We start from the raw sequence: 26,797 nt of genomic DNA on the forward strand, positions 1-26,797 counted from the left end.
TCTCCAGTGATTTTGGTTAGAAACCTGTCCAGCTTTCTTTGATTGACACGTCAGACGGCATGGTCTAGAACAGGGATGGCCAACCTCAGGCTCTCCAGCTGTTGCAAAACTACAACTCCCAGCATGCCCAGGCTACCTACAGCTATCAGCCTACAGCAGGGCATGGTGGGAGTTGTAGTTTTACAACAGCTGGAGAGTCGCAGGTTGGCCATGCCTGGGCTAGAACATGGAAGCCCAACCTGCGGCCCTCCAGCTGTTGCAAAACTACAGCTGTTGCAGGTTGAGCATTTCTGGGCTAGAATACCGCCACAAGCGGAGTGGAAGCAGCATAGACTCCACGTCTGCGACATGAACCGGTGCATGCGCAGAAGGAGCTGAAGCGCAGACAGGCCACTTCCACAAGATCATCGGACACTTTGCAATTCAGGATACGCCTAGCGGACGCTTCTCTGTCCGTTTTGCATATGGCGCAGGAAAGATAAAAACGGCACTGCAGACGTTGTCCTCGCTTGCAGTCCACGTAGCGCTATTCACTATCTACATTCCCTATCAGTATGTCTTTGGAGTGTGGAAGGAAACCCATGCAAATATGAGCACATACAAACTCCATGCAGATGTGTGTTTAGAACCAGTTACAGAAAACTGCTGACTGCTTCTGTCTGTCCAGTTTTCTTCCTTAACGGAGTTTGAAATATGAATGGCTGATCCTCAATATCAGATTGGTGGGGTCCGGCTCTTGGTAAGTGAATGGAAATTCGTGGACACTTTGCTTTTCTATTCTGTGCGGACATTGAAATCCGCAGCGTGTCAATTCTTTGTGTGGATTTCACCCTTTTCAATGTAAGGGTGAGAACTGCGGCAAAACTGCATCAAAAAACGCAAGTAACCTGTGGTTTTTGGTGCAGAAACGCGTAGAAATACGCTCGGAAATTGGTGAGACAGCCTGCACCCCTTTCACACGAGCGATGCAGATGTGTCCGGATCTGTTCAGGGAATAACTGATGGTTTTTCACGCAAGTTCCATTATTTTTTTTCCCTGAACGGAGAGATGATGCATGAAAAATGTGCACAGACCCATTGAAATGAATGGGTCAGGATTTAGTGGGACGCTGTGTGTTTGCTTCACGCATCGCACCCGGACAGAAAACCTGGTTGTGTGAAAGAGGCCTAAGGATCCCTACACGCATAAAAAAAAAAAAATATGCTAGCATAAGTGGGTTTTTCCTCACTTGTTTTTTGTGACATTTTGTCTTGCACACAGTGGGGGTCATTTATCAAAGGCCGTCACTTTACGCCAGCATTTGATTTCCCCTGCGCTGCAGGAGGATGCCCTTAATTTATGACAAAGTGATGGCCTCCTCATAAATCAGGCGCATCCTCCGCCAGGCCGTGCACCTAGACTGAGATCTACTCCAACCCCTGACTGCTGTACATTTCAGTCATCATTTGCACCAGGTAACTGGGGTCAATGTTAGTAAATTTGCTGGGGCTGATGTCGAGGGTGGAGTAAAAAATACTGCGTGCGCGTAAGGGTACTTTTCACACTAGCGTTTTTGTTTTCCGGTATTGAGTTCCGTCGCAGGAGCTCAATACCGGAAAAAAAAACTGATCAGTTTTATCCTAATGCATTCTGAATGGAGAGCAATCTGTTCAGGATGCATCAGTTCAGTCCTTCTTACGTTTTTTGGCCAGAGAAAATACCGCAGCATGCTGCAGTTTTATCTCCGGCCAAAAATACTGAACACTTGCCGGAGTTCCGGATCCGGCATTAATTTACATTGAAGTGTTCTGGCAAAATGGATCCGGCTTTCCGGTCTGACCTTTAAAAATGCAAAACAAATTAATACCGGATCCGTTTTTCCAGATGTCACCGGAGAGACAGATCCGGTATCTCAATGCATTTGTCAGATGGATCCGTCTGACAAATGCCATCCGTTTGCGTCCCGGATTGCCGGATCCGGCAGGCAGTTTCGGCGACGGAACTGTCTGCCGGAATCCTCTGCCGCAAGTGTGAAAGTAGCCTAAGTTTAGGCCCGTGGGCCTTTAAAAAGTCCCCAAAAATGGGGACAGTGTGACTTTTTACCACCAGAAAATGGTGTAGGGAGTCCTAATAAATGACCCCCAGTCTAGCGGTTTCTTCTTTGTGTCTTTCCCTATAGAGGTGACATTAGTATTATTTATTTGAAAGCGCCGTTAATTCCATGGCGCTGTACATCCAGAGGGGGATACAATAAACTACAGAGGGGGAAAGGGACCCTGCCCGCAAGAGCTTACAATCTACATAAAAAATGCCATCTGCATCAATATGCACTTTTGAAAAGAAGCCATAAAGTATAAAATAAAAAAGCCTCCTAAATAAGAAAAAAACAATTAAATAAAGATATTTAAAAAAATAAACACCAGAAGCAATAAAAAACAGAAAAATGTATGTCCTGTGTTTCATATTTCCATTCAGCTAACATCTGGAATTGGTGTGTTTTTTTGTTTTGTTTTTTGCAAAAATGCACCAAAACAATGCAAAAGGGCAGATAAAAGCTACGTGTCAACCCATTCCAAGGCCTCTTTCACACCAGCGTGACGGATCGGCTCCGGATGCGTTCAGTGAAACTCGCACCATTTTGCGAGCAAGTTCAGTCAAATTTTTCCGCGCAGGTGCAATGCGTTTTGATGCGTTTTTCACGTGCGTGCTAAAAAAAAACCTGAAGGTTTACACACAACATCTCTTAGCAACCATCAGTGAAAAACGCATTCCATCCGCACTTGCTTTCGGATGCGATGCGATTTTTAACTGAAGCCCCATTCACTTCTATGGGGCCGGGGCTGCGTGAAAAAGGCAGAATATAGAACACGCCGCGTTTTTCACGCAACGCAGAACTGATGCGTGAAATAAAAACGCTCGTGTACACAGACCCTTTGGAATGAATGGGTCAGGATTCAGTGCGGGTGCTATGCGTTCCCGTCACGCATTGCACCTGCGCGGAAAACTCGCTCGTGTGAAAGAGGCCTAATAGTAGTGCGCTTTTATGCCTCTCACCACCAAATATAGCCTTAGGCCAGGTTCACACTGTGTCATTTGCTGCGTTTTCTTTGGCCCTTTTTACACGAGTGAGTTTGATACGTGAAGTGAACGCGTTGCGCCCGCACTGAATCCTGACCCATTCATTTCAATGGGTTTGTGCACATGAGTGTTTTTTTTTTTTTCCATGCATCAGTTCTGAGTTGCGTGACAATCGCAGCGTGTTCTATATTCTGCGTTTTTCACGCAGCCCTGGCCCCGTAGAAGTGAATGGGGCTTCTTTGGTGAAATACGCATTGGATCTATGCAATGCGTTTTTACCTATAAAAACACACTCACTGCTCTGACTGTCCTGGGTCTCAACAGACGCTGTCCTTATTCCTGCCAACCCATAGGTGGCGCTGTCGGCAATTCCTGGCTGCTAACTGGGTGGAGCCGCGGGCTGGGAAAGCAATCTCTTTGGTGAGGTCACTCGGCGCATGCGCAGCGTGCAGACAAGGCGGATTGTAACGCTGCTGAAGCTTTGACTGGTGGTGAGCTGGGCCCGGCTGTCTCTGGAGCTGCGTCGGACTCTGGTTCACTTACGAAGAGGAGGGTGCAGCGGAGACTCGCCTACGTGTTGTCTCCGGTATCGGGCCTCTTGCCTGGGAGCCCAGTCGGTGAGTTCCGCCTGTTCTTCCTACAGCATCCGGCACCTCTGCGTTTCCTACCCCAGGACAGTCTGGCTTGGCTGCAGTAGGGAGATCTTTCCACTTTAGTGGAGAACAGTGCCAGCCCTTGTGGCACTACAGCTCCCAGCCTCCTGACTTGTCATGCTGGGAGTTGTAGTATCACAACAGGTTGCTGTGCACTAGTGTAAAACTACCACTCCCAGCGTGTACTGGTTCTGGGCAAGAAAAACAGGACATAGGTTTGCCTCAGCAGACCCATCAGCAGCAAGTTTATCTTTGACTTCTATGGAAAGATAAAGTTGCAGGGTGGCGCGGGCGACTCTTACGCTTGTCCTTTGCAGACCTCGGGGGCAGTCGGCGGGTGTGTGCCCAGTTTGGGCAAATATTGTACTGGAATGGCAGGTGCTAAAGTGAATGAGCTCCAAGTACCCCGGAGAAAGTTACTCCTTGTCATCAATACAGATATTGTGGACAACCCCTTTAAGTTGTGCAACCCAGTGTAAGTGTATATACGGTAACGTTGCCTGCCTTTTTACGCCAGGATATGGCACCGGTCGTTGTTTTCCCCCTGCCCGTCCATGTTACATATATGTCCAGTGTGTGCGGGGATAGTCTGATAGGCCTTGACATCAAAACAAGGGTTAAAGATGTTGGGTCTTAAAGGGGGTTGTCCCTTTTAGGACAGATTATCCCGTGCCCACCGGATAAGGGGTAAGTGTCTGGAAGGGGGTTTGACCGCTGGGTCCCCCGCTGTTCATGAGAACGGGGCCCGTGATGCATGTGCGCTGCTGCTCCGTGGGCTGCCAGAGCTGGCACGTGGCTATCCTTCACAGTCCGATAGAGTTGAATGAAGCGGTGGACTCGCGTGCCCGTCTGTCGCTTCACTCAAACAGGAGAGCACGGGCCCCCGTTCTCGTGATCAGTGGAGGACCCAGCAGTTGGACCCGTGCCAATGAGACACTTAATGGGACAACCACTTTAACGTGGCCAAGTCAACCTTCCCCTTGCAGCATACTGGCCCAGACTTACCTATAGATGGGGTAACCTTAGCCCGGCTGTCTAGACCCAGATCTATCAGGGGTTCTCAGGCTGGGCGATAGATCGGGTGCAGGGAGAGACCCTTTTCTCTGACTCTATACCAACTATTGAATGGCTCACTTTGAGACAGATTTTTACGTCAGAGTTGCGCCAAAGGTTTGGTGCAAAATGGTGCATCTTAGACCCCACCCTCTTCCTGCTAAGCCCCACCCTTTTGACGAGCATGTCAGAAAAAAAAGTGTAGAAACTGTAGTGGCATCAAGCTGTGCCACTTTTTTTTAGGCCTCATACACGACCATAGTAAAGGCTATGGACACCTTCAGGGCCAATTTTTTTTTTTACCAAGCTAAAAGTACTCAGTTGGTCGTTATTAAAAACGTTTTAACAGTATTTGTTCTGCAGGGTTAACTTTCAGCCTATTGGCAGAGTATCTTAATTTGCATTTCACACTGAGCCGTCAGGTTGCTGCTCTGACGGCTGGATGTGTAGCCCTTATCTCTGAATTCCGTATCCCACTGATAATTACGTCCGTAGTGTATTGCGGATCTGCAATACACCCGGCCAGCACCCCCATAGAACTGTCTATTCTTGTCCGCAATTGCAGACAAGAATAGGACATGTTCTATTTTTTTTTCCGGAGCTGCGGACCGGAAGATCGGGGCTGCGCTCCGGAAATGCATGTGCGGAGAGCACATAGTGTGCTCCGGATTCTGCGGAACGGATGCGGACCCATTCCACGGACGTGTGAATGCAGCCTAAATGAGTGTTTATGAGCCGCGGGGGACTCTGAGATAAGGGCTGTACATCCAGCCATCAGAGCAGCAACCTGACGGCTCAGGGTGAAACGGAAAGTAAGATACTCTGCCAGTAGGCTGAAACTTTAAGGGGTTGTATCATCTGATATGCCACCAATGTCAGGTGGGTGCTGGTCCCACCTCTCTCCAGTTAGTTAGCGAAGATCGGCAGCGCATGTGTGGCTCCCTTCATTTATTTGTGTGGGAGTTGTGAAAATAGCTCTGCTTGCTCTGCTTTTTCCAGAACTCCCATAGCACTCCTTCTCTTTCGGGAGCCTGTTTTGGAGATAGGTGCAGGTCTCGGAGGTGGGATGTCTTAGCCATATGTCTCCAATATCTCGGATGAGACGACCCCTTTAAGGCCTCATGCACACGGCCGTTCCGTGCATTGGGGACCGCAATTGCGGTCCCCAATGCACGGGCAACATCCATGCAGCGGGCCGGACCCGTTCAACTTTAATGGGTCCGTGGTCTGTCCGCATCGCAAAAAAACATGACGTCATATTTATTTGCGGTGCGGAACAACGGAAAGAAACACCACGGAAGCACTCCGTAGTTCTTACGGTGTTCCGTTCCGTGACTCCGTTCTGCATCTCCAGCATTGCGTACCCATTCAAGTGAATGGGTCCGCATCCGTGATGCGTGGTGCACACGGCCGTGTGCATGAGGCCTAACTCTGTAGGACAAAAACTGTGTTGTTGTTTTTTTGTTTGTTTTTTATAAAGACCAATTAAAAATATATATTTTTAGTCCAAAGTAAAATTCTGTCATTAAAAAATTGCATAATATATAGGGAGATAAGCGGCCCCTGAGCCTCTTGCGCCACTTATCTGTGTGATTGTCCATGGTTGTTTTCAGTCGGACTACATCCAGCGACATGTCTCTAGTCCAGTATCTGTACATTCTAGATATTTTCGGTGACATTGTCCCCCATCCTGTTAAAAATCAGCGCGATACACGACCGTTTTCTTATGTCTGTGGCATCATGTGGAAATGTCAAAACACGCAACGTCCTGTCCTGTTACGGAGGTTCTTTGTTCCCAAACTATTGTCTGGCAGATCCTCTCTTCTGGCCCGTCTGTCCATGGGGACGTTGCTGTGTGCACGGTACACGCCATATGCTGCCTCCCGCGCGTGTCCATGTGCAGCTGGAAATAATAGGAGCAGAACCAGTACACGGGTACTTATCATAAACCGAATATCGTGTGCTGTACATTATAATGATCTGCTAAGCTGTCACGGCACGCTTGCCGTGGAAAGTGATCAAGTACAGAGATACCTCAGGAACCGGCTCTGCAGGTTTTGTGTGGGCAGATGTACATGTGTTCTTACAAAATGCCTGTGTAGCGCGCTGAGTGATTAGAGAGGTGTGTTTAATGGGATTTCCCGCTGTATTAATTGATACTGATGCCCGCCACATGGATCCAGAGAACGGGGGGTGTCCAGTCACTAAGGCTACTTTAACTATTGCGTTTGGTGCGGATCCGTCATGGATATGCACAGGCGGATCCGTTCAGATAATACAAACGTCTGCATCCGTTCCGAACGGATCCGTTTGTATTATCTTTAACATAGCCAAGACGGATCCGTCTTGAACACCATTGAAAGTCAATGTAGGACGGATCTGTTTTTTATTGTGCCAGGACGGATCCGTTTGGCTCAGTTTCGCCAGACGGACACCAAAACGATGCAAGCAGCCTCCAAAGCAGAATGGAGACGGAACGGAGGCAAACTGATGGATTCTGAGCGGATCCTTATCCATTCAGAATGCATTAGGGCAAAACTGATCCGTTTTGGACCGCGTGTGCGAGCCCTGAACGGATCTCGCAAACTGAAAGCCAAAACGCCAGTGTGAAAGTCGCCTTACAGAGAAGCTATCAGGCAGTATTAGTCCTTGTGCACAAGACCGTATTTTGCATCTGTGTCTGATCCGCATTTTAAAAAAAATTTAGTAATTTTTTTTATATTTTTTTTGCGGATTGCATTTATTTCTATGCTGTCCACATCCATATGTCTGTTCCGCAAATTATAGAACATGTCCTATTCTGGAGTAGTCATTTTCAGATCTCACAAGGACCGCGTTCTTATTTTGCGGATCAGTGTCTGTTTTGGGATCCTCAAACCACGATCGTGTGAGTGAGGTCTTAGGGTTCTTGCACACGGCGCGGATTAGTACCCGTTTTTTCTGTGCGTAATCTCATGTACACTTAGCTTTTTTTTTCTTCCGTGCAGATTTTGAAATCCACAGCTTGTCAATTCTTTATGTGGATTTCACCCTTTTCAATGGAAGGGGGAGACCACCGATAATACCGCGTCAGATCCACACCAAAAAAAGGCGCGTAAATCATGCGGTTGTGGTGCCGGAAAAGCACAGAAATCTGTGCTGATTTTGTATTAGTAAACCTACACCTGTGTATGGGACTGTAACAGAGGGGGGCTTGGATACTGGGAATGCTGGGGTCTCCCCGCTGTGCGTAAAAGCAGTAAGTAGCGGGGGTTAAATGCATGAATTCTGATAACCGCCGACATACGTGCATTAGTGTATCATTGGCCTTGTTACTAGTTTTGACCCGGTTCTTTGTGATGGTGTTTGCTTTGTCTTGGGTCGGGGATCATGTCGCCAGCAGGAGGCACAAGACTACCCCCCCCCCCCCCCCCTTTTTATTTTTCCATACACTAAAACAGGCATGAATTATAATGAGTGTCCATCGATTGACTCCTGGTCTTATGGGGTTTGAATACACTGAAAGCTTACTGCCTGCTTTATTATTTTTTTTTTACCCCCTTTCTTCTGTGCTGTTAATGGGTTAACTCCGTCCGTGCTGGAGAGGGTCGTGCTGCATGGCTTTGTACCGATCGCTGCAGTTATGCGAGGGTTAAGATGCGGAGCCATCTGCCTGTGTTTTGCTCTACATGCAAATAGCCCTGTAATCCTCTCCCCTGCCAAGGAGTGGCCGCGGCCCTGCGAGTCCTCCATTGGAGGAAGCGTCGACACCTCTCGCTTCATCATTATGCCAGCCGATGGGAAGAATAGTCTTTTATGCTTTATAACGGGGGGGGGGGGGGGGGGGATGAGGACGGGCAAGGGAACAATTATCCGACAGTCAAAGGTTCTGCTAGCTGTGATACAATTGGTAAATGCATGTACGGAGCCATTACTGACGCCGGGAGAGGTGTGAGATGTGGCGGGGGTCCGAACCGTTATGTCACTTAGTGCGTTCGTGGACTTCTGGATTTTAGCGATTTGGTGAAAGTTTCTGTCTTCTGTTTTCCAGGATTCTTCCTTCCCCGCCCCGTCTCTCAGGAATACTTCCAAGAGGCAGCAGCGAAGTGCGCACTGTCCCATCTGCAGGCTGTAGAAACCTTTCCCGGACGGCCGCGGCGGGCAGGACCGAGCAGCTGACCCTTCGGAAGACTTGGACATGCCGTTTGCCTCCTGAGGGGAGGGGGCGAGGATGGGCACTCAGGGCAGCCCTGTGAAGAGCTACGACTACCTCCTAAAATTCCTGCTGGTGGGAGACAGCGATGTCGGAAAGGGAGAGATCTTGGAGAGCCTGCAGGACGGAGCATCGGAGTCCCCTTATTCCTATAGTAACGGTAAGGGTCCACAGATTTTAATTCGGATATGTCGTTATTTGCTGTCTAATGCAGGGACCCCCAATGAACAAAGAAGGCGCTTGTTTTCTGCACTGGAATATTCGGTTCCTACATAGCACCAGATTGTTGTCAGTTTTGCGGCACCAAGCTGATCGGATCCTGTCACAAGGGTCCTTGGCTCAGAATGCGGCCGTGGGTACTGAGCGCAATGTGGATGGGTGTCCTCAGTCTTTGTCGTAGAATTAAAGGTTTTTTTCAGCGATAGCATATTACCAATCCCTAGACCAAAGGAGTGTGAGCGGCTGGAGCATTGCTGTCCGTTTTTTTATTTTTTTACCCCAAGATAAGCAGTGCTGAATTTGTGATATTTGCTCACTTTTCCTCTGTAAGTGGAAATATTGGGGCTGACACCATTTCCCTTCCCGCTGATTAATTTAGCCCGTGGGACTCATCAGGTATTAAAAAAATATATATATAATTTAAATATGTATTTAAAATTGAAATATTCAGTCCATTTTCCACTTACGGCCCAGAAATAATTTCCCTGTTTTGAGGCTCTTTTTGTGCCTTTGGTCGCTGAGGTTTTCAGACCCAGCCTCCGCTGAAACCAGTTCTTCAGCCTCCACTGAATGCCCTCAGACGTGTAGTCACCGCTTGTGACTAATTGTCCCTTTTTGTTTATTCATGCCTTTTGTCATTCCGAGACGGCCTTTTAGCTCCACAATGCTCGCCCCATCCAGGGCTCGTGTCCTAATTACACTCTGCGAGCCCGTCGTAGCTTTCGTTAAAATGACCCAAGTCTGCGTTGTAGAAAGCCGGCCGCACGCATAAGATATCGATCAGCCACAGGATCGCTCGGAAGGACAATCCCACCAGCAAACTTGTTTCCGTAGGGCCGGGCTGTGTAGCATGAGCCCATGCAATTCTCATTTCAACTAGCTTTATTTCTATAACCTTGGAGAACCATGAGCAGTCATTTGGCCGACGGCGATCTCTTCCAGCTACCCCATACACTCGGCTGAACGTGTATTCTGTGGGGAAGTCTTTCCTCCCATGATGCTGGAGCGTTCCTGACATGAGGATGCACTTACGCATTTTGGGCATTAGCAGAGGTCTGCGGTATTCACATGCAAAGCAGCGATTGCACCTGGACTAACGGTTTGTGGTTAGGTGAAGTGCAAGATCCTGGAGAGATCTGCCCTTCATGTATTTATTTAATTTAATTTTTTTCTTGGGTCCAGCTTCCCAGAAATCTGTGCCCTCGCCAGTGCCATGCTCACGCCTGAATTACTGTCTCGCAGGCAGCATTTTACACATGCAAGCATTGCATCAGCACGTATGTCTGTAATCAAGGGGCAAGTTTCAGAACCTGCTAGTTACTTACAAATTACCCCAGGGGTATATAATGTGCCATCCACCATGGTTTATAATGCAGCGTGCGCACCTTACCTGTGGTGCCACAGCTACATGTCACAACATGATGGCAGCAATCTGGATCTCTGGCGCTATTCTTGTTCTTACGGTGGGACGACGTGGCCACAGAGAATGTGGGTATTGAGTACAGTTTTAAAGGGGTTGTCCAGGATTGGAAAACATGGCCACACCTGTCCATTGGCTGCGTCTGGTATCGCAGCGCATCTCCATTGAAATGAATGAGGCCGGGCTACAATACCACACACATCTTATGGACAGGAATGCTGATGAGCAATGTTTACTTCATTCCGGACGACCCCTTTAATTAAAGCAAAGTTGGGCAGGCTGCAGCCACTTCATTGGTAGTGATATATGAATTGCAGTGCTAGCTACGACCACACAGTCGCTGCCAACGAGTAGCTTGCCCTCTGCTATACCATCCCTAGGTCTAGGATATGCGCTTCCCATTTTTGAATTTAAAGGGGTATTCCCATCTTGGACATTGGGGGCATATCGCTAGGATATGACTCAAATGTCCTCCCTGCTCTGGGACCCGTGCCTATACGTAAAACGGAGCCCGCAAAGTGCCATGCGCTGCCGCCCTCCATTCATTTTTATTGGACTGCTGAAAATAGCTGAGCGGTGCGCTCGGTTATTTTCAGAAGTCCTATGTAAATTAATGGGAAGTGCACTTCACAAGCGCAGCCACCGCTCCATTCACTTCTATGGGGCTTAAAGAAATAGCCGAGCCAGCGGCACTTTGCGGGCTCTGTTCTAAGTATGGGTGCCGGACCTAGAGGTGGGACCCTCGCCCAGCAGACAGTGGGGGGGGGGGGGGGATATGCTAGCGATATGCCCCCAATTTCCAAGTTCGTAATATGCCTTTAATTCTCAGAAACTTTCTCATGGTTCATGTTTATTTCCAAAAGTGCAACCCCTCTCCGCCCTTTTTAGTATTTTTCTAAGCTCAGATGAGGTTCCCCCAGGGACATGAGTCAGGTCAGCTTTTTTTTTTTTTTCTTTCCAATGCAGTCACGAGCCCGCACATCATTTGTTCGCCAGGTTGGATCACACCCCATGGCGTGTACCTGACAATAGCAACCCGCTGCGCACGCAGGTATAAAAATACACAGATTGCAGGTTGTTAAAAATAGGAAGAGGCAGTCGCCTTTCTATTAGTCACGCGGGCCTTCCCGGAATTCTCTCTAAATCCCCTGGACACCGCAGGTACCAGAAGCCGCCGTCCATAGGAATAGATTGTGTCCGTTTCGGGACGCAAACGGTTAATGAACTGTTTTGCTCCGCAGCCAAGTTTTCCATGGGCTGAGAGCTCTTCTTTCCCCTGTTATTTGGAGGATAGTATTACTCACAGGGCTCTGCAGGAAAAGCCATTTGCATGATTGGCAATGTTGGTTCTACCTTTTAATGGCTTCTGGGAAATGACTTGGAGAGCAGAGCGGTGCGGAAAATGGATCATAAGACGCGGAGGGTGGGGATGGTGGTGAATTCAGGGCCATTAAAATTTTTCCACACTATGTAGATGAACAGACGCTTCCTACATAGAGCTGTGCTCAATACTTTCTTAGGCTCTGTTCACATCAGAGTTGAGGCTTTAGTTTCTGGCAGAAGCGGCAGTGCTGTGGCGGATCTGTTCTGACCAACACTAGCGGCACCTGATTGACTTACAGTGAGATCTGTCGGCTTCCAGAAAAGTTTTGCACGCAGCGCAATTTTTTCCGTCAAAAGAGTATACAGCGGACTGCTATTGACGGTATATGGTCACCTTAAAGGGGCTGTTCACCAGTGGGGACCTTTTCTACTGACCATCCCTCCCACCACCAGCATGGCCGGACCCGCGGTGCTAATCATACTTACCTGATCTCCAACGCTGCACCGCTAGCTCTGTAGGTAACAGGTCTCCCCACGTCAAAGAATGGAAACAGCTGTCATACTGGATGCTGAGATGGGGAGACCTGGGACCTACAGAGCTGGCAAATAGAGATGGCCAGTTCGCAGTGTTCACATGCGATCTGCCATCTTAACTGACAAGTCCGGCGAGGCACAGGCAAGTCCTTACCTGTGCCTGTGCGCGAGCCGGTCTGAAATGAAATGCGGTCTCCGGGAGCAGGCGGTTCCGATTTCATTTCAGACCGGCTCGCGCACAGGCACAGGTAAGGACTTGCCTGTGCCTTGCCGGACTTGTCAGTTAAGATGGCAGATCGCATTTATTGGCGGGCGAACACTGTGAACTGGCGATCACTGCTGGCACACAACGGCAGAGGTCAGGTAGGTATGATTACCACTGTGGGTTCGTCCACAATGGTGAGCAACTCCTTTAAAGAGCACCTGACATGTCTGTTTTAGTTACTACTTGTATCCCCATGTAATAACAGCATCGGTTCTTAGGACTCTGTTGTGACATTCCTCTATTATTCCTATTAGAAGTTATAAATAAATTGCTAGCAGTTTGCAGTAAACTTCCAGCTGGGTGTTACTAGTTGGCGTGGGAACTGTCCCTGCACAGTCTAACGTTGGAAGCACTGATTGGTTAGTGTTGGACAACTGGTAACACCCAGATGGACCTTAAAAGTGCTTTCCAAGATTATTATTTTTTTTGATGACCTATCCTCTTGTCTGACACCCAGGACCCCCACTGATCAGCAGTTTGAGAAGGCGCAGTAGCGCCGCGGCCTTCTCTCTGCTCATCAAGAACAGCACCATACATTTTATAGTGGCTGTGCTTAGCATCGGAGCTCGGCCACATTAACTCCCAATGAACGTGTTGTCACACGGCCACGGAAAATGGCGGGGGTCCAAGTTGTCGGACCCCCAACTATCAGATACTGATGACCTGAGCTGGCGATTTTATTCACAAATTTCTAGTAGGAATAATAGAGGATTGGGGCAACATCTCCCGGAGGTTCAGGGAGTCTCCCGCTATCTAGCGGCTCCCTGACACCCTCATGTGAAAGAAAGGTTCACTGATAGCAGAGCAGAGAGATAAGAGAAGTGACAGATGACAGAGAGTTTAGATTACAGGTTGAATTAACCCTTTAGGGTCAAATTGGCTTCTCAAGGAGATATATATGTTAAAGGCATCCCTTCTTCTGTCTCATTCAGTAGCTATAGAACTATTGAGAGATGTATTTTTTTTTTTTTTAAATACATTTACACATTTAACCCTCCATTTTAATTATATTATTTACCCCAGTGTTAAATTCAGTGTGCGGATACTGCATATGTCTGGAAAATGTAATAAAAAGTTTGTGAAAGAAAAAAAAGAAAACCTCCCTGAAATGAGTTTTTGCAGGTTGGGATGTCTGAACATGGCTATATGAAACCATGCTCCAGAATTGTCATTACATGGGGAATGCAAGTAGTCCCTAAAACGGACATGTCAGGGGAGGGGACGGCTCCTCGTTAGCCAACACCTGACGTGACGGTCATATGGATGCTACGTGTTTGGACAGTGACCAGTTCTCTGAATCTCTTAGGCGCCATCTCCTTCCGTAATAAACCTGCACGGTGGTTGTTCTCGAGATCGTTCATTGTGCACTAGTGTCAAAAGAAAAGGTACCTCCCGGGTTATACGGACGTCTTTAGGTGCCACTTTAGCCATAAACCAGCAGCATATGTCGAGCGCTTCCTCTCCTTTTAGAGATAAATGCCTTGTCCTGAGGTTCTGTGCACTGCAGACCTACCCGCTCCTCTTAAAGGGACTGCACACTTTTCGTTTGTAATGTCTGTGCAGTGCTCTATTGAGGTTGTGTACAGTTGAACCCACAAAAAAAATGACCCCCCTCAACGAGCTGAGCTGGAAAGTAGTCCATGGTAGCAGTCCCTTCTTACTCGGTCCACACTTCCCGGCTAGAGACACTAGATGGGGTACTCATTTTGTGAGGTCCCTTGAGGGCACAAGGTTAAGACAGAGGTTGAATGTAGCCTTTCTTCATTCTTGTATGTCATTCAGGATGAAAGAAACTCTCCTGCGGCACGTACGTTACAAGCGCAGTCGCCTCCATCGACCTTTGTTTCAGGTTATTATGTAACGTCGACCCGGCAGCTCCCTGAACGGTTTGTTCCCTTTAAATAATTGATGGCGACCATATTGTAGGGAAGCAAACCGCAACCGCACGCCGGCCGGCCGGAGAGGCCAACATTTATTAACAGCGGGGAGCGACCCCTTCAGCATTAAGATTTGGTTTATCAATAATTTACATATAAGATGGTAAGTAATTCTGACAAAGAGCTGAGAGCTGCTGAAGACGGAGGTGGCGGCGGGCCGGATGCATGATTTATAGGGATGCCTGGAGCGTGACAGAGTTCTTGGGCCTCGTAGATTGCACTGAATGCCTCCACATCCAGGCCCTACCTAAAAGGGTAGGAGGTCATTTTACTCTAATATTGTGCCCCTTTAAATTAGCATTTTGTGCTACTTTGTGCATTTATACCCTTCTTCCTGTTTTTTTATTTGGGGAGGGGGGGGGGTCTAGAAAAAAGGGTCTCCTTTTTTATTTTTCCATTAAAGGGGCTGTCTCCTCTGGGGCATTACGCTAGGATCTTGGACACGCACCAATCTCCAGAACGGGCCCCCGAAAGTGAAGGAGAGGAGCCGCACGTGCGCTGTGTGCTTATGGAAGTTCTAAAAGTAGCCACGTTGGGCTATTTTCGGAAGTCCGTGGAAACAAATGGTGAGTGCACCGTGCAAGTGCGGCCAGCACTTCACTTATATAGCACTGCCGGAGATAGCCGAGCCAGAATGTATGCTCTCTGCTCATTGGAGGGATCCTGTCCTGGAGATTGGAGGGATCCGCACTTGTATATCGTAGCGATATGCCGCCATTGTCTCAGATGAGACAACCCCTTTAAGGAACGGTTGCACTCATGTCCTTGGACTGTGTCTGGTATTGCAGCTTAGCCCCATTCATTTGAATGCTGCAATACCAGATACAGCCCATGGAGTGGCGCTGTTTCAGAGTGAAGAGAGGCAGAGCCTTTTTCTAGCTAGCACCGCCGTTTATGTTTTTTAATAGAATGAATACATGTCTGCAAAGAATCTTCCATAACGTCTTTATCTTTTTGCATTTCAGGTATTGACTACAAAACTACTACCATCCTCCTAGATGGCCGGCGGGTGAAGCTTGAGCTGTGGTAAGAGAGGAAATCCGTTCAAGATGTAAAAACCTTGAAATTCGACAGCGTAAAAATATTCATTAGAGGTTTTCCAGGTTCAGGATATTGAGGGTCTATCCTCAGGGTAGGCCATCAGCATTCGATCTAACCCTCGACACCCATGATGATCCGCTTTCTGAATGGGCTGTGGTGTTTGTGCTACAGTCTTTTCTCGGTTTACACTGCACTGCCGCTATCGTATGAGCACCGCACCTCCTTCAGAGAGTCGAACCCGCACCGATCTGATATTGAGGATAGGCTATCAATGTCCTGAAGCTAATTGTATTGTATGGATGACAGAGATGCGTCTCTTCTTTGTTGACCTCCTGTGATTTTCTTTACAGGGACACTTCTGGCCAGGGAAGGTTTTGCACCATCTTTCGTTCTTACTCCAGAGGAGCTCAGGTAATAATCTCCTCACTCTTCATGTCCGGACAAGGCGCAGAGAGTTGATCATATGACATTCGAACGATGAGACGTTTGCTATGTCATAGTTGCCTCAGGGTTTTTACCTATCCTTCTAGAAATGTTTGTGGGCATGCTTCACGTCTGACATCTGCTTTCTCTCTCCTATTGCAGGGTATCCTCTTGGTTTATGATATCACCAATCGGTGGTCCTTCGATGGAATAGACCGATGGATCAAAGAGATCGATGAGGTACACAGGAGTGGTGAATATTTTGTGCAAATGAAAGGGATTGGCCCTTGAACAACATTTGTGACCTATCCACAGGACAGGTGATATTTGTATAATCACTGGGGTCTCACCACTGGGACCCCCACTGAGTGTGAGAAAGGGGATCCCTGGGTCCTCTCTGTGAATGAAGCACATATGTTACCACCACACTATCGCTTCCATGGGACTGGTGTAGATAGCGGAGTGCTGTATTCTGCGGTCCCATAGAAGTGAATGAACCTAGGAGGGGATTTTCAGATTTTAACACTGATGGCCAATTCTGAGAAATCCTTAAAGGGGTTGTCTCACTTCAGCAAATGGCATTGATCATGAAGAGTAGTTGAATACAAGGCACTTACTAATGTATTGTGATTGTCCATATTGCCTCCTTTGCTGGCTGGATTCATTTTTCCATCACATTATACACTGCTCATTTCCATGGTTACGACCACCCTTGAATCCAGCAGCAGTGGTCGTGCTTGCACACTATATAGGAAAAAGCGCCAACCTCTCTGGTGCCCGAGGCTGCGGGAGTACGCATAGGCTGCTGCTTTTTCCTCTAGTGTACAAGCACGACCACTGCTGCTGGATTGCAGGGTGGTCGTTACTATGGATCACAATACATTAGTGCCTTGTATTAACTTTCTCTACATAATAAATGCTATTTGCTGAAGTGAGAGAACCCCTTTAAGATCAGCCATTGGTATGCGATCTTTGGTAACTTTTGGGGGTTAGGCTACTTTCACACTTGCAGCAGGACGGATCCGACATGCTGTTCACCATGTCGGATCCGTCCTGCGACTATTTCGCCGGACCGCCGCTCTGTCCCCATTGACTATAATGGGGACGGGGCGGAGCTCCGGCGCAGCACGGCGAAAGCCGCCGGACTAAAAAGCCTGACATGCAGTAATTTTAGTCCGGCGCCCTTTCGCCGTGCTGCGTCGGAGCTCCGCCCCCGTCCCCATTATAGTCAATGGGGACGGAGCGGCGGCACGGCGAAATAGCCGCAGGACGGATCAGACATGGTGAACAGCCTGTCGGATCCGTCCTGCCGCAAGTGTGAAAGTACCCTTAGACCATGAAAATGAATCGACCACCTTGAAATTTCCTTACAGGACCCATTAGATAATTGTACAAATAACAGTATAGCAGACCCTACACTTGCAATAAAAGTTGGCTTAGTGCACTTCTCATTTGTACGGGGGCCTCCCAACTGTCAACTGATGGCAGATGTCATGGGACAGGGTTGGAAAAATTGGGCATGATGGATTTCAGTTGTATGATATCATGGCAGATACGGCTTCCCCTCTCTCCACTGAAATATACATGTGCACTCAATCAGTTTATCAGCTGTTTGCAAATCTAAAGTCCATCTTCTGTCTCTCAGCATGCCCCAGGTGTGCCCCGTATATTGGTGGGGAACAGACTCCACTTGGCCTTTAAAAGGCAAGTACCGACTGAGCAGGCCCGGGCCTACGCGGAGAAGAACGGAATGACGTTTTTTGAGGTCAGCCCACTCTGTAACTTCAACGTGACGGAGTCCTTCACTGAATTGTCCCGGATAGTGCTGATGAGGCATGGAATGGAGAAGATCTGGAGACCGAACAGGGGTGAGTGCTACCTGGGGAAGGTTCTGGAAATGTCTTAGAACACGGAAGTGACTAAGGGTGTAAGGTGGGTCAAACTCTGAATGTCTCTCCATGGAAGGTAACTTATTTGTCTTTCTTTTTCTTCCCTTAGTGTTCAGCTTGCAAGATTTGTGTTGCCGGGCTATTGTCTCCTGCACCCCCGTACATCTCATCGATAAGCTCCCTCTTCCAGTGGCCATCAAGAGCCACCTCAAATCCTTTTCAATGGCCAACGGAATGAATGCTGTGATGATGCATGGACGATCCTACTCTGTAGCCGGCAGCAGTGGCGGAGCCGCCGGCAGTGGCGGGGGAAGCAAAGGCAACAGCCTTAAACGGTCAAAGTCTATTCGGCCGCCGCAGAGCCCCCCTCAGAACTGCTCAAAAAGCAACTGTAAGATTTCCTAGCCGGGGGGGATGTGGATAACCGGAGGCTGCTATTGGCAATAAACCCTACACGGTCAGTGAAGAGCCATGTGATCTGGCCGGGAGAGTCCGCAGTTGGCACGGTGACCTTTTGAGGTGTTGGCAGGCGATGACCCTAGAAAAGGTCATTGACACGTTACGCAGTCACCACCCAACCCATGCAATTTTTTTTTTTTTTACAAGGGTTAAAACACTGCATGATGGACGTTCCTCCCTTCCACATCCCCGAGAGCGGCAGAGCGTGCACTGTGCTAAAGGACCCCTCTTTACCTTTATTTATAAGAGTATATAATAACTGACGCCTCACTTTTTTTTTTATAAATGTAACGCCTGATCATACGACGCTTCTGTATCATGCTGTAAATAATGTTTTTACGCCCCCTTGTGGCAGGGGCAAACATAGGGGCATATTTCATAGACCAGGGTATTCCGCAGTGACCAGTCATGTAGGGTTAAAGACTCGATGTTATCAGGGGTGCCTGTATATAGTACTTTGGAGCGTCTGTCACCTTTTAGTCAAGTCATAGCTTCCCTTTTATATGCACAACACGGCCGCCGTCAGAGCCCAAAATGGCAGCTTGGCCCCTCTGTACCTGTCTGTGGGACTTAAAAAAAATAATTCTACCTCAGCAGTTTTGGATGAAGACCACCAGGTTGGACAGGCACCTGTTGATTTTGGGGCTAGCACATTTGGACATGACGGAGGTATAGTTCAGGGGTTCGTGTGAATGTTGACATTGCGGCTGACCTTAACAAGGATCTGTCCACTCACCTTCTATGTTAGTAAGTACTTGTCTTCTCCTTCAGATAACAGTATTAGAGCATCAACTCTGTGTGCCGCTGTTCCTTGGTTATTCCTCCTGGAATTGTGTTACTAGATTGCCAACTGATTGTTGCCATTCCTTTGTCAGTGGGGTGCAATCAGAGCTAGGACTGTAGGGACACACACCTTTGACATAGGGAATGGCAACACCCAGTTTGCAATTTCTTCATAGGTTCCCTGGCCAAATAACAGAGGAACGGCACAGTGTGAAATCCTGGAATAGTTCTTTAGAAATACAAGTTTTTATTAAAACAGTCAGTGCTAACCAGTTCTCTTTTAAAGCGTTTGTCCCCTGGTTTGGGGCCATTAAACCACTGGCATGCCATTATGCCTCTGGGGTTTAATGTCCCGAACCTGCCTATAGCATACCTATACATCCCTGCAAAGTATAGTAAATGAGGATGTGATTTACCAGGAGAGGAGACCGGGACTCTTCTCCTACAGTATTGGGCGCATTCGCAGTGAGTCCAAGTATAGTACACTTTGCTTCAATGTGTATGCGCATGTGTCCAGTGCTGCTGGAGATGCAATGTGCATGCGCCCGATGCTGCTGGAGAGGAGTCCTGGACCCTTCCCCTGTTAAATTAGCTCTGTGTACTATACTTTGCAGGGACAGATGGGTGGGTTTGATATGGGCAGATGCACACCAGCATACTGGTGATCTAGTGACCTCAGATTAGATGACGGCTTCCCTTTTTAAAGGGGTTCTCTCATCTTGGACCTTGGTGGTTTATCCTAGCGATATGCCGCCAATGTCAGATAAGTGTGGGACCTGCACCTGTCTCAAAAACGGGACCCCTGAAGCGAGCGGAGAGCAGCTGTGCATGCGCAGTTGTCCTCCATTCATATCTATGCAGTTCCGAAAAAAGCCAAGCATTGTTTCCAGCAGTCCCATAAGCGATGGCCACGCTTTTGCAGTGCACGCTCCATCCATTCCTATGGTACTTCCAAAAAATATCCACGCATGCTTCCCATAGAAATTAATAGAGAGCATGCCGCACATGCGCAGTGTGCTGTCCTTCACTTTTGGGGGCCCATTTTAGAGATAGGTGTGGGTGCCACCTCTGAGACCCACACCTATCGGACTTCGATGGCATATCCTAGTGGATGAGCCATTAATGTCCCAGATGGAACATCCCCTTTAAATCCTGTAATCAGGTCCTTATATCGGGTCCGGTCCTTGATTTTCCTTTTATCAACGAGCAAGAATTCATAACCTGAGGTGGGATACACGCAGTAAATTGAATTTTCTTTTCTCCCTCAAATGTAAAGGATCAAAATCTTCCGATAATTCACTGTAAGGGGTCAGATTACAGAGTAGGCAGCCATGTCTTAGGGTAGTCGGTGACTTTGGACGGATCACAGTGTATAGCATTGGAAGTCACACGATGGTCGCACATTCACACGTTCCTCCTGTCCATTGACTTCTTTAGTGCCCCTGTTGCCTGTCTATGAAGCAAGCTGCTGGCAAAAGCGAGACTTCCTGCAGAATGCCAGCCATATTGCTGAGAAATCGGGCATCAGCCGGCTATATAATTCACTGCTCCCCACCCCCAGTCAGTCACCCCCAATACTAGCACCATATCTTCCATGGTTCTCCCCAAAACCCGTGTACAGTCCTTTTTATAAACCAAAATGTTTATCAGTGGAAAAGGATTCTGGGTGTATTAACCCTTTTCTTTCTTTGACTCAGGGCGAGAATGAAAGCGCAGTCAGTGATGGATTCTTGAAGAATAAGTTTTCAGAGAGAGCCAGTACGCACCAAGCGCCCGTAGGCAGCCATCTTGTAAGGCACGAGAATTTTTATAGGAATTGGTAACCTCTCTGGGCTAATCCAACGTATTTGGCTCCAGCTTCATTGTTTTATTAGGTGGTGTTGGAATTTAAAGGGCAACCCCAGTGAGTGTAAAGGAGTATTCCAGTGATTACAAATTATCACCAATCTACTAAAGAGGTGATAACTGCTTGATTGAAGAAGGTCTGACTGCTGGGGCCCCTGCAGATCACCAGAATGGGGGTCCTGTTTCTTGAGTATGTGTGCGCTGCTGCCCCATTCAAAGTCTTTGAGGGTCGCAGAGCGCTGTGCTCGGCTGTCTTCGTCAGTTCCATGGCGTTTGCATGGTCACCTGCCAGTTCATTCAAACGGGGTACATGGGACCTCTTTTCTAGCATCGGTGGGAGTCCCAGCAGTGAGACCCGCACCTATTTAGCCGTTCCTGTCCAGAGGATTGCTTATAATTTAGTACTAGAATACACCTTTTAAAGGGGTTGTCCAGGATTTAAAAAACATGGCTGCTTTGTTACAAAATCAGCGCTGCACCTACCCATGGGGAGGCGCTGCTCCATTGGAGTTAATGCGGTTGCAATACCACAAACAACCTGTAGAACTGGTTAGCACTGACTGTTTTAATAAAAACTTGTATTTCTAAAGAACTATTCCAGGATTTCACACTGTGCCGTTCCTCTGTTATTTGGCCAGGGAACCTATGAAGAAATTGCAAACTGGGTGCCGCCATGTTTTTGTAATCCTGGACAGCTCCTTTAAATCTACTCAGAGGGCCTAAGAAAGAGTCTAAGGAAAGGTGCCATTGTTTCCAATGTCAACCAATCGGATAACAAATTGATTGCTGTGGGCAGAGAAAGTGACTAAGTCAGTTCTTTCTATTTTTGCAGCCGGCTGCTCTCCAGCCGCTGCCACACTACAACTCCCAGCAGGCCCCGAGTCCTATATTTTGCTGCCAGACTGGAATTGCTCTTTAAGACACTTGGCTTTGTACATATGCTATAAAATGTTTTTGGTATGTTCCATATAACATATATGTGTATTCAGACCATACATTCCACACCATGAGATTTTATTATTTTTCCTATTTTATGTCTATCAGCCAACAGCTATCCTCCTCTACTCCTCCATAACAGTCTGGCTCTGCTGGACAGGTATATTCTTGACATAGGAGAGATAAGCAGCTGCCAGACACTTCTTGGAGCTGCTTATCCCAGACATGCGTAGGATACGACGGGTAAAAGAAAACTGCAAACCTGCATTCTGTTGGGTTGTTGCCATAGATAGAGCTGTTCTTGAGAGCTGCGGCAGAGTATGTGGGGTTGTGCCAGTGTACCCAGCTCCACAGACTGGCAGCATACATTCATATCTCTATTGTACAACAAGAATGGCAAACACAGATACCACCACGTCCTTCACTGTGGTAACCTGAGTTGCCGACCTTGGGAGCCACATTAGGAAGTCTTACAAAACAGCACTTTAAACGTGTGATCAGTGTGAAAGGTCCTGGGTGTTTAAAGCAACTTTCCCTTTAAGGACACCTTGATGTCTCCTATTTTGGAAACCACTTAAAGGGGTATTCCAGGATTTAGATATTGATGACTAGTGTTGAGCGAATGGTGTTCGGATTGCTCTATCCGGACCCGATTTGTTTGAAACCTTCTTCATTTACTATATCTCCTCTATAGTGCGCTAAAATGTATGGGCTGGAAAATCTTGCTGCAAATTACACGAAACTTGCTTCATCTCGCGTCTATAACGTTACACTTCATTTATGCACATAAATCGCTGCTCAAAAATCCATACCTGAACTCTGCTTCGTTAATAAGATTTTGAAATGGTAATTTAAATAATTTATGTGCACATAAACGAAGTGTAACTTCATAGACGCGAGACAAAGGAAGTCGTGCGTTATTTGCAACAAGATTCACCAGGCCTCAGCGGAGCCCATACGTTTTGGCGCACTATCGAGTAGATATTCTAAACGAAACTGGTTCGGATAGAGCAATAGGAACGCGATTTGCTCAAGCCTATTGATGACCTATCCTCAAGATAGGTCATCAATAGTTGATTGTTGGGGCTCCAGGTCCTGGCACTTTCATCGGTCAGCTGTTGGTGGGTGCCAGGGTACCTGGGTGAGCTCCGTGGCCTCTTACTCAGCCTGTGAAGTCACGTTCTTCAATCACCTGGCCTTTAAAGTGAATGGGGTTGAGCTGCGACGCCAAGCACAGCCACTATGCGATATACAGCACTATGTTGGTTTTCTATGAAGAGACCCCCCTTCAAACAGCGGATCGGTGGGGGTGCCAAGAGTCATACCCCCCCAGCGATGAGGATAGGTCATCAACATTTGAGTCCCAGAAAACCCCTTCAATTGGTTTGTATCTCATTGGAAAAAACATGGCAGATAACAGTTTTGCAGATGCACCCGAGTGAAATTGGAAACACTAGCGGCTTGGTGTAAAGTCGCCCACCCTACATAATCTACCTTAAGGCTGGGTTTACACTTGTCGCATCCCTCCCACCCGCAGTGGCGAAATGGCCACACAGTTTGCCGTTTTAAGGGTACAGTGACATTTCATATAATGTATTTCAGTAGTGTCACAATGCGACCTACTGCAAAAAAGCCATCCATTGCGACACCATTGAAATACATTAGAGGAAATGTCACCATCGCCGTACCTTTTTGTGTCGCACGTTTAGCTGCACCCTGACTGAGGTGTAACCTGTCAAATCTGTGCGGCCATTGGAGGGTTTCGGCCGCCTCATGGAATCTCAGCCTCTGTTTCTTTGTTGCATTTGTCCATCCTGTCCCGACATCGTGCACACCACTTCGCGTCTGTTCTTGATTGATTCATTTCATTAATTTGAGGTCGCCTTCTACCATATTACCTGGTAGCAGCAGTCCCCCTCACTGTGTAAGAGATTAAAAGGGGGACGCTATGTGGAAGGGGTCTACAAAGGTGAATGTCCTGCTGTTAAAGCGACAGTACACCTACCTTACCTGCACTTGCTGTTCATTGTAATGTACTCTATTATTCACTGTTATCAGCCATTTCGGGATGGGAGGTCCAGAGAATTCCCTGGCGCTGCTTTGTCACACATCTCCAGATACCGTGCATTTGCATCCATATGTGTGTCTGCTATCAGAAGCTATAGATGTTGGGTTGCGCTGCGGCGTATGAGCTGGCATGCCATCCTCCGACTTGTCTCCCTGGATTAGTTCTCCTTGATCTCCTAGCGTTTGATGCGCGAGGAGATCTGTGCATCGTTCATATCAGACTCTGGCAACCTGTTCCTCTTCAGTTGATGCGCATCTACATATCCGCAGTCTGGGAGGGAATGCTGAGACATGTAGTGCGAGAACTGCCAGGGAGCCTTCATATTGCACACTGCCCAGTCTATAGCTCGGGTAGAATATTCGTAATGAGGGTTTGGAAACACAATTTGAGGGGGGACTGTTCTTGCTTCTTCCAGCAATCTTTGGTTGCGGCTGCTCCATGCCATTCTAGCGTTCCTGCTCTGCGCCCACCTATGGTTTAGGGCTGAACTATCCAACTGTGAAAACATGAAATATATATATTTTTTTTCTAAATAAATTAAAATCCCTGTGTAAAATAAAGCTGGCGTTTGTGACGTTTCTTCATTGCAAATAGGCGATTGCTTCAGCTTTCCGTGGCGGTCATTTTGCTGCATTGGCAAAGTGTAGTGGGCCCTTAGCAAACCCGCAGCATAGATTGACTTGATGTGGATGGCGCCAATTCAGTTTACGCTGTGCCGCATGTGGATGAGATTTACGGGCTCTTTTTATGCATAGGAGTCCAGTAGCCGGTCTTATCTGTGATCAACCGTTTTCCCTTCATGACTGCAGAAAAAACTGTCAATCACTGATAGGACCACCCACTGGACTCTTAAATCCAGAATGACCATTTAATTAAGGCTACTTTCACACTTGCATTTTTGAACCAGCAGACAAACAGCCTGCCTGAGTTCATCGTATCCGGCATTGCCGAATAGGGCTGTTCACTGGCGGACCCCATTGACTATAATGAGATTCTGCTGGAAAAAAAAATCTGTGCATGCATCGGTTTTTGGTTAAAACCCGGCACTCATGCAAGAAACCGACTGGATCCCTGTTGGATCACATTGTAGTCAATGAGGATCCAGCGGTGCACAGCCCTATACAGCTATGGTGAACTCCGGCAGGCTGTTCATCTGCCAGATTTAAAAACGCAGATGTGAAGGTCTAATGCACACGACCATATATTTGGTCCACGTCCCATCCACATTTTGCTTATCGTACACAGACCGGTTAATTTCTATGGATCCGCAAAAAAAAAAAACATCTGTGCAGAATATGATAGAATCTGTCCTATTCTTGTCCATCTTGCAGACAAATAAAAAGCATATTCTTAAAAAAAAATTGAACACGGTGGGTCCCGTGAAAATTGTGGGATGCACACGTACCGCATCCATATTTTGCGGACCATAAAATGGATGCGCTCGCGTGCAGGAGGCCTAAATTGGTTAGGTCTGTGTCAGATGAGCCTTTTTCGCCCTTGTGATGGCTGCATTTTCTGGACCCAAACGTGCTGCGTGCTAATGATATGAGTCCCAGCCTGACCGTGGGTATACTGTCCCCTACTAACAGGGCAGCGGTTAGGATGGAGCTCACAGCATCATAGATCGCTATGACACTGAGTTTTGGTCATCCGAGCTGTGGGCATCACATGGACTGAAACGTCAAAAACTGTCCCTTTTTCTTCAGTCTGCTCAGCTCCTCCTGCTTTTATAACCTGATTTCCCACCCACCCCAGACTGAACTGCATTGCACTATGACAGGTCTTTACCACTTACCACGGGAATATTGCACCATTGATTGATCCTGCTTTGATTAATTATGGAAGGGCCACACAAAGTCCCCCTGCTGTTTAAATGTAGTACTGCATCATTATTTTCTTCCCCTGCAGAATTTTGGACTGGTGACTCTACAATATCTGCGATTTTCAGACATCCTGCCAACATGTCGCCGCCTATCTGTACAAGCTCAAATACCTTCCTACACTCGTCCAGGCTTCCAACAATGGACGGCTATTCTTATCCACTCTGATGTCTCGTTCTCACGAACGCCTCCGAGACTTTTACCCATTTTTGCCATTCTTTTGTGGAATTCCCTACCACCCCCTTATGAAGCTGCATTATCCTTTTTAATGCTGACTTCACAATGCATTGTTGTATGCCACCCTGTGGGGTTCAGTTCCGGTTAAGATGTGGACGCAGTTTAGTCATGGATTACCGCTCTAAATAAAGCATTACATATAATTCTGTACTGATATAAGGGGATTTCTGCTGAATCCACCCCTCTCCATTAATTACTTTTCATCCCATTGTCCAGCGCATCAGTTTTCACCCCTCCAAGTGTGTAATGTTTGTCTGAATTGACCACTTTGACTCCAAATTCCCTCCTCGGGACCCTCTCTCATCTCTACATTGTACCGTACACGTGTATGAGACCCCCGACAACATGATCTCAGTCTCCCCATGGAGCGTGCACTAGATATTCATGGAAGGCCACAGCTGGGGTTTGGGCTTGCTAATGGCTGCGTGAAGGCTGCCCTGGTAATTAGCAAGCCGGGGCGTGTGGGGTGGTGAGGAAGCCTTTGTTCGGCAGTCGCCCTGTAGGCAACAGGCTGCCTGGGGACCTGAAGGCCCTGACAACGTGAACAGATGGGGTGGTCGTGGATTTCTCTGCACCCACAGA

At 47.6% G+C, this 26,797-nt stretch overlaps 1 protein-coding gene across 2 annotated transcripts; it reads left to right on the forward strand.

Moving 5' to 3' along the window:
* Positions 1–3,502: 3,502 nt before the first annotated feature.
* On the forward strand, positions 3,503–21,661 carry RAB40C (RAB40C, member RAS oncogene family). 2 transcript variants are annotated; one of them, XM_040440467.1, is made up of 7 exons: positions 3,503–3,675; positions 8,795–9,116; positions 15,620–15,680; positions 16,046–16,106; positions 16,281–16,358; positions 17,764–17,986; positions 18,117–21,661. In XM_040440467.1, exons 2-7 carry the CDS (start codon positions 8,975–8,977, stop codon positions 18,410–18,412), a joined length of 861 nt encoding a protein of 286 aa, XP_040296401.1. In that variant the 5' UTR covers positions 3,503–3,675; positions 8,795–8,974; the 3' UTR covers positions 18,413–21,661. The 2 variants fall into 2 exon arrangements, with proteins under 2 accessions (XP_040296401.1, XP_040296402.1); XM_040440468.1 differs by lacking the exon at positions 3,503–3,675 and adding an exon at positions 8,585–8,653.
* The last annotated feature ends 5,136 nt before the right edge of the window (positions 21,662–26,797 follow it).

The sequence above is a fragment of the Bufo bufo genome, chromosome 7 (assembly GCF_905171765.1).
Source record: "Bufo bufo chromosome 7, aBufBuf1.1, whole genome shotgun sequence".
Taxonomy (NCBI): domain Eukaryota; kingdom Metazoa; phylum Chordata; class Amphibia; order Anura; family Bufonidae; genus Bufo; species Bufo bufo.

What these genes read in the sequence shown, in the direction of transcription:
- RAB40C (XM_040440467.1), top strand. Translation starts at nt 8,975, where the DNA reads ATGGGCACTCAGGGCAGCCCTGTGAAGAGCTACGACTACCTCCTAAAA. An exon ending in CCCTTATTCCTATAGTAACG is followed by an intron (nt 9,117 to 15,619) that starts GTAAGGGTCCAC and finishes TTTGCATTTCAG; the next exon opens with GTATTGACTACAAAACTACT. An exon ending in GGATCAAAGAGATCGATGAG is followed by an intron (nt 16,359 to 17,763) that starts GTACACAGGAGT and finishes TCTGTCTCTCAG; the next exon opens with CATGCCCCAGGTGTGCCCCG.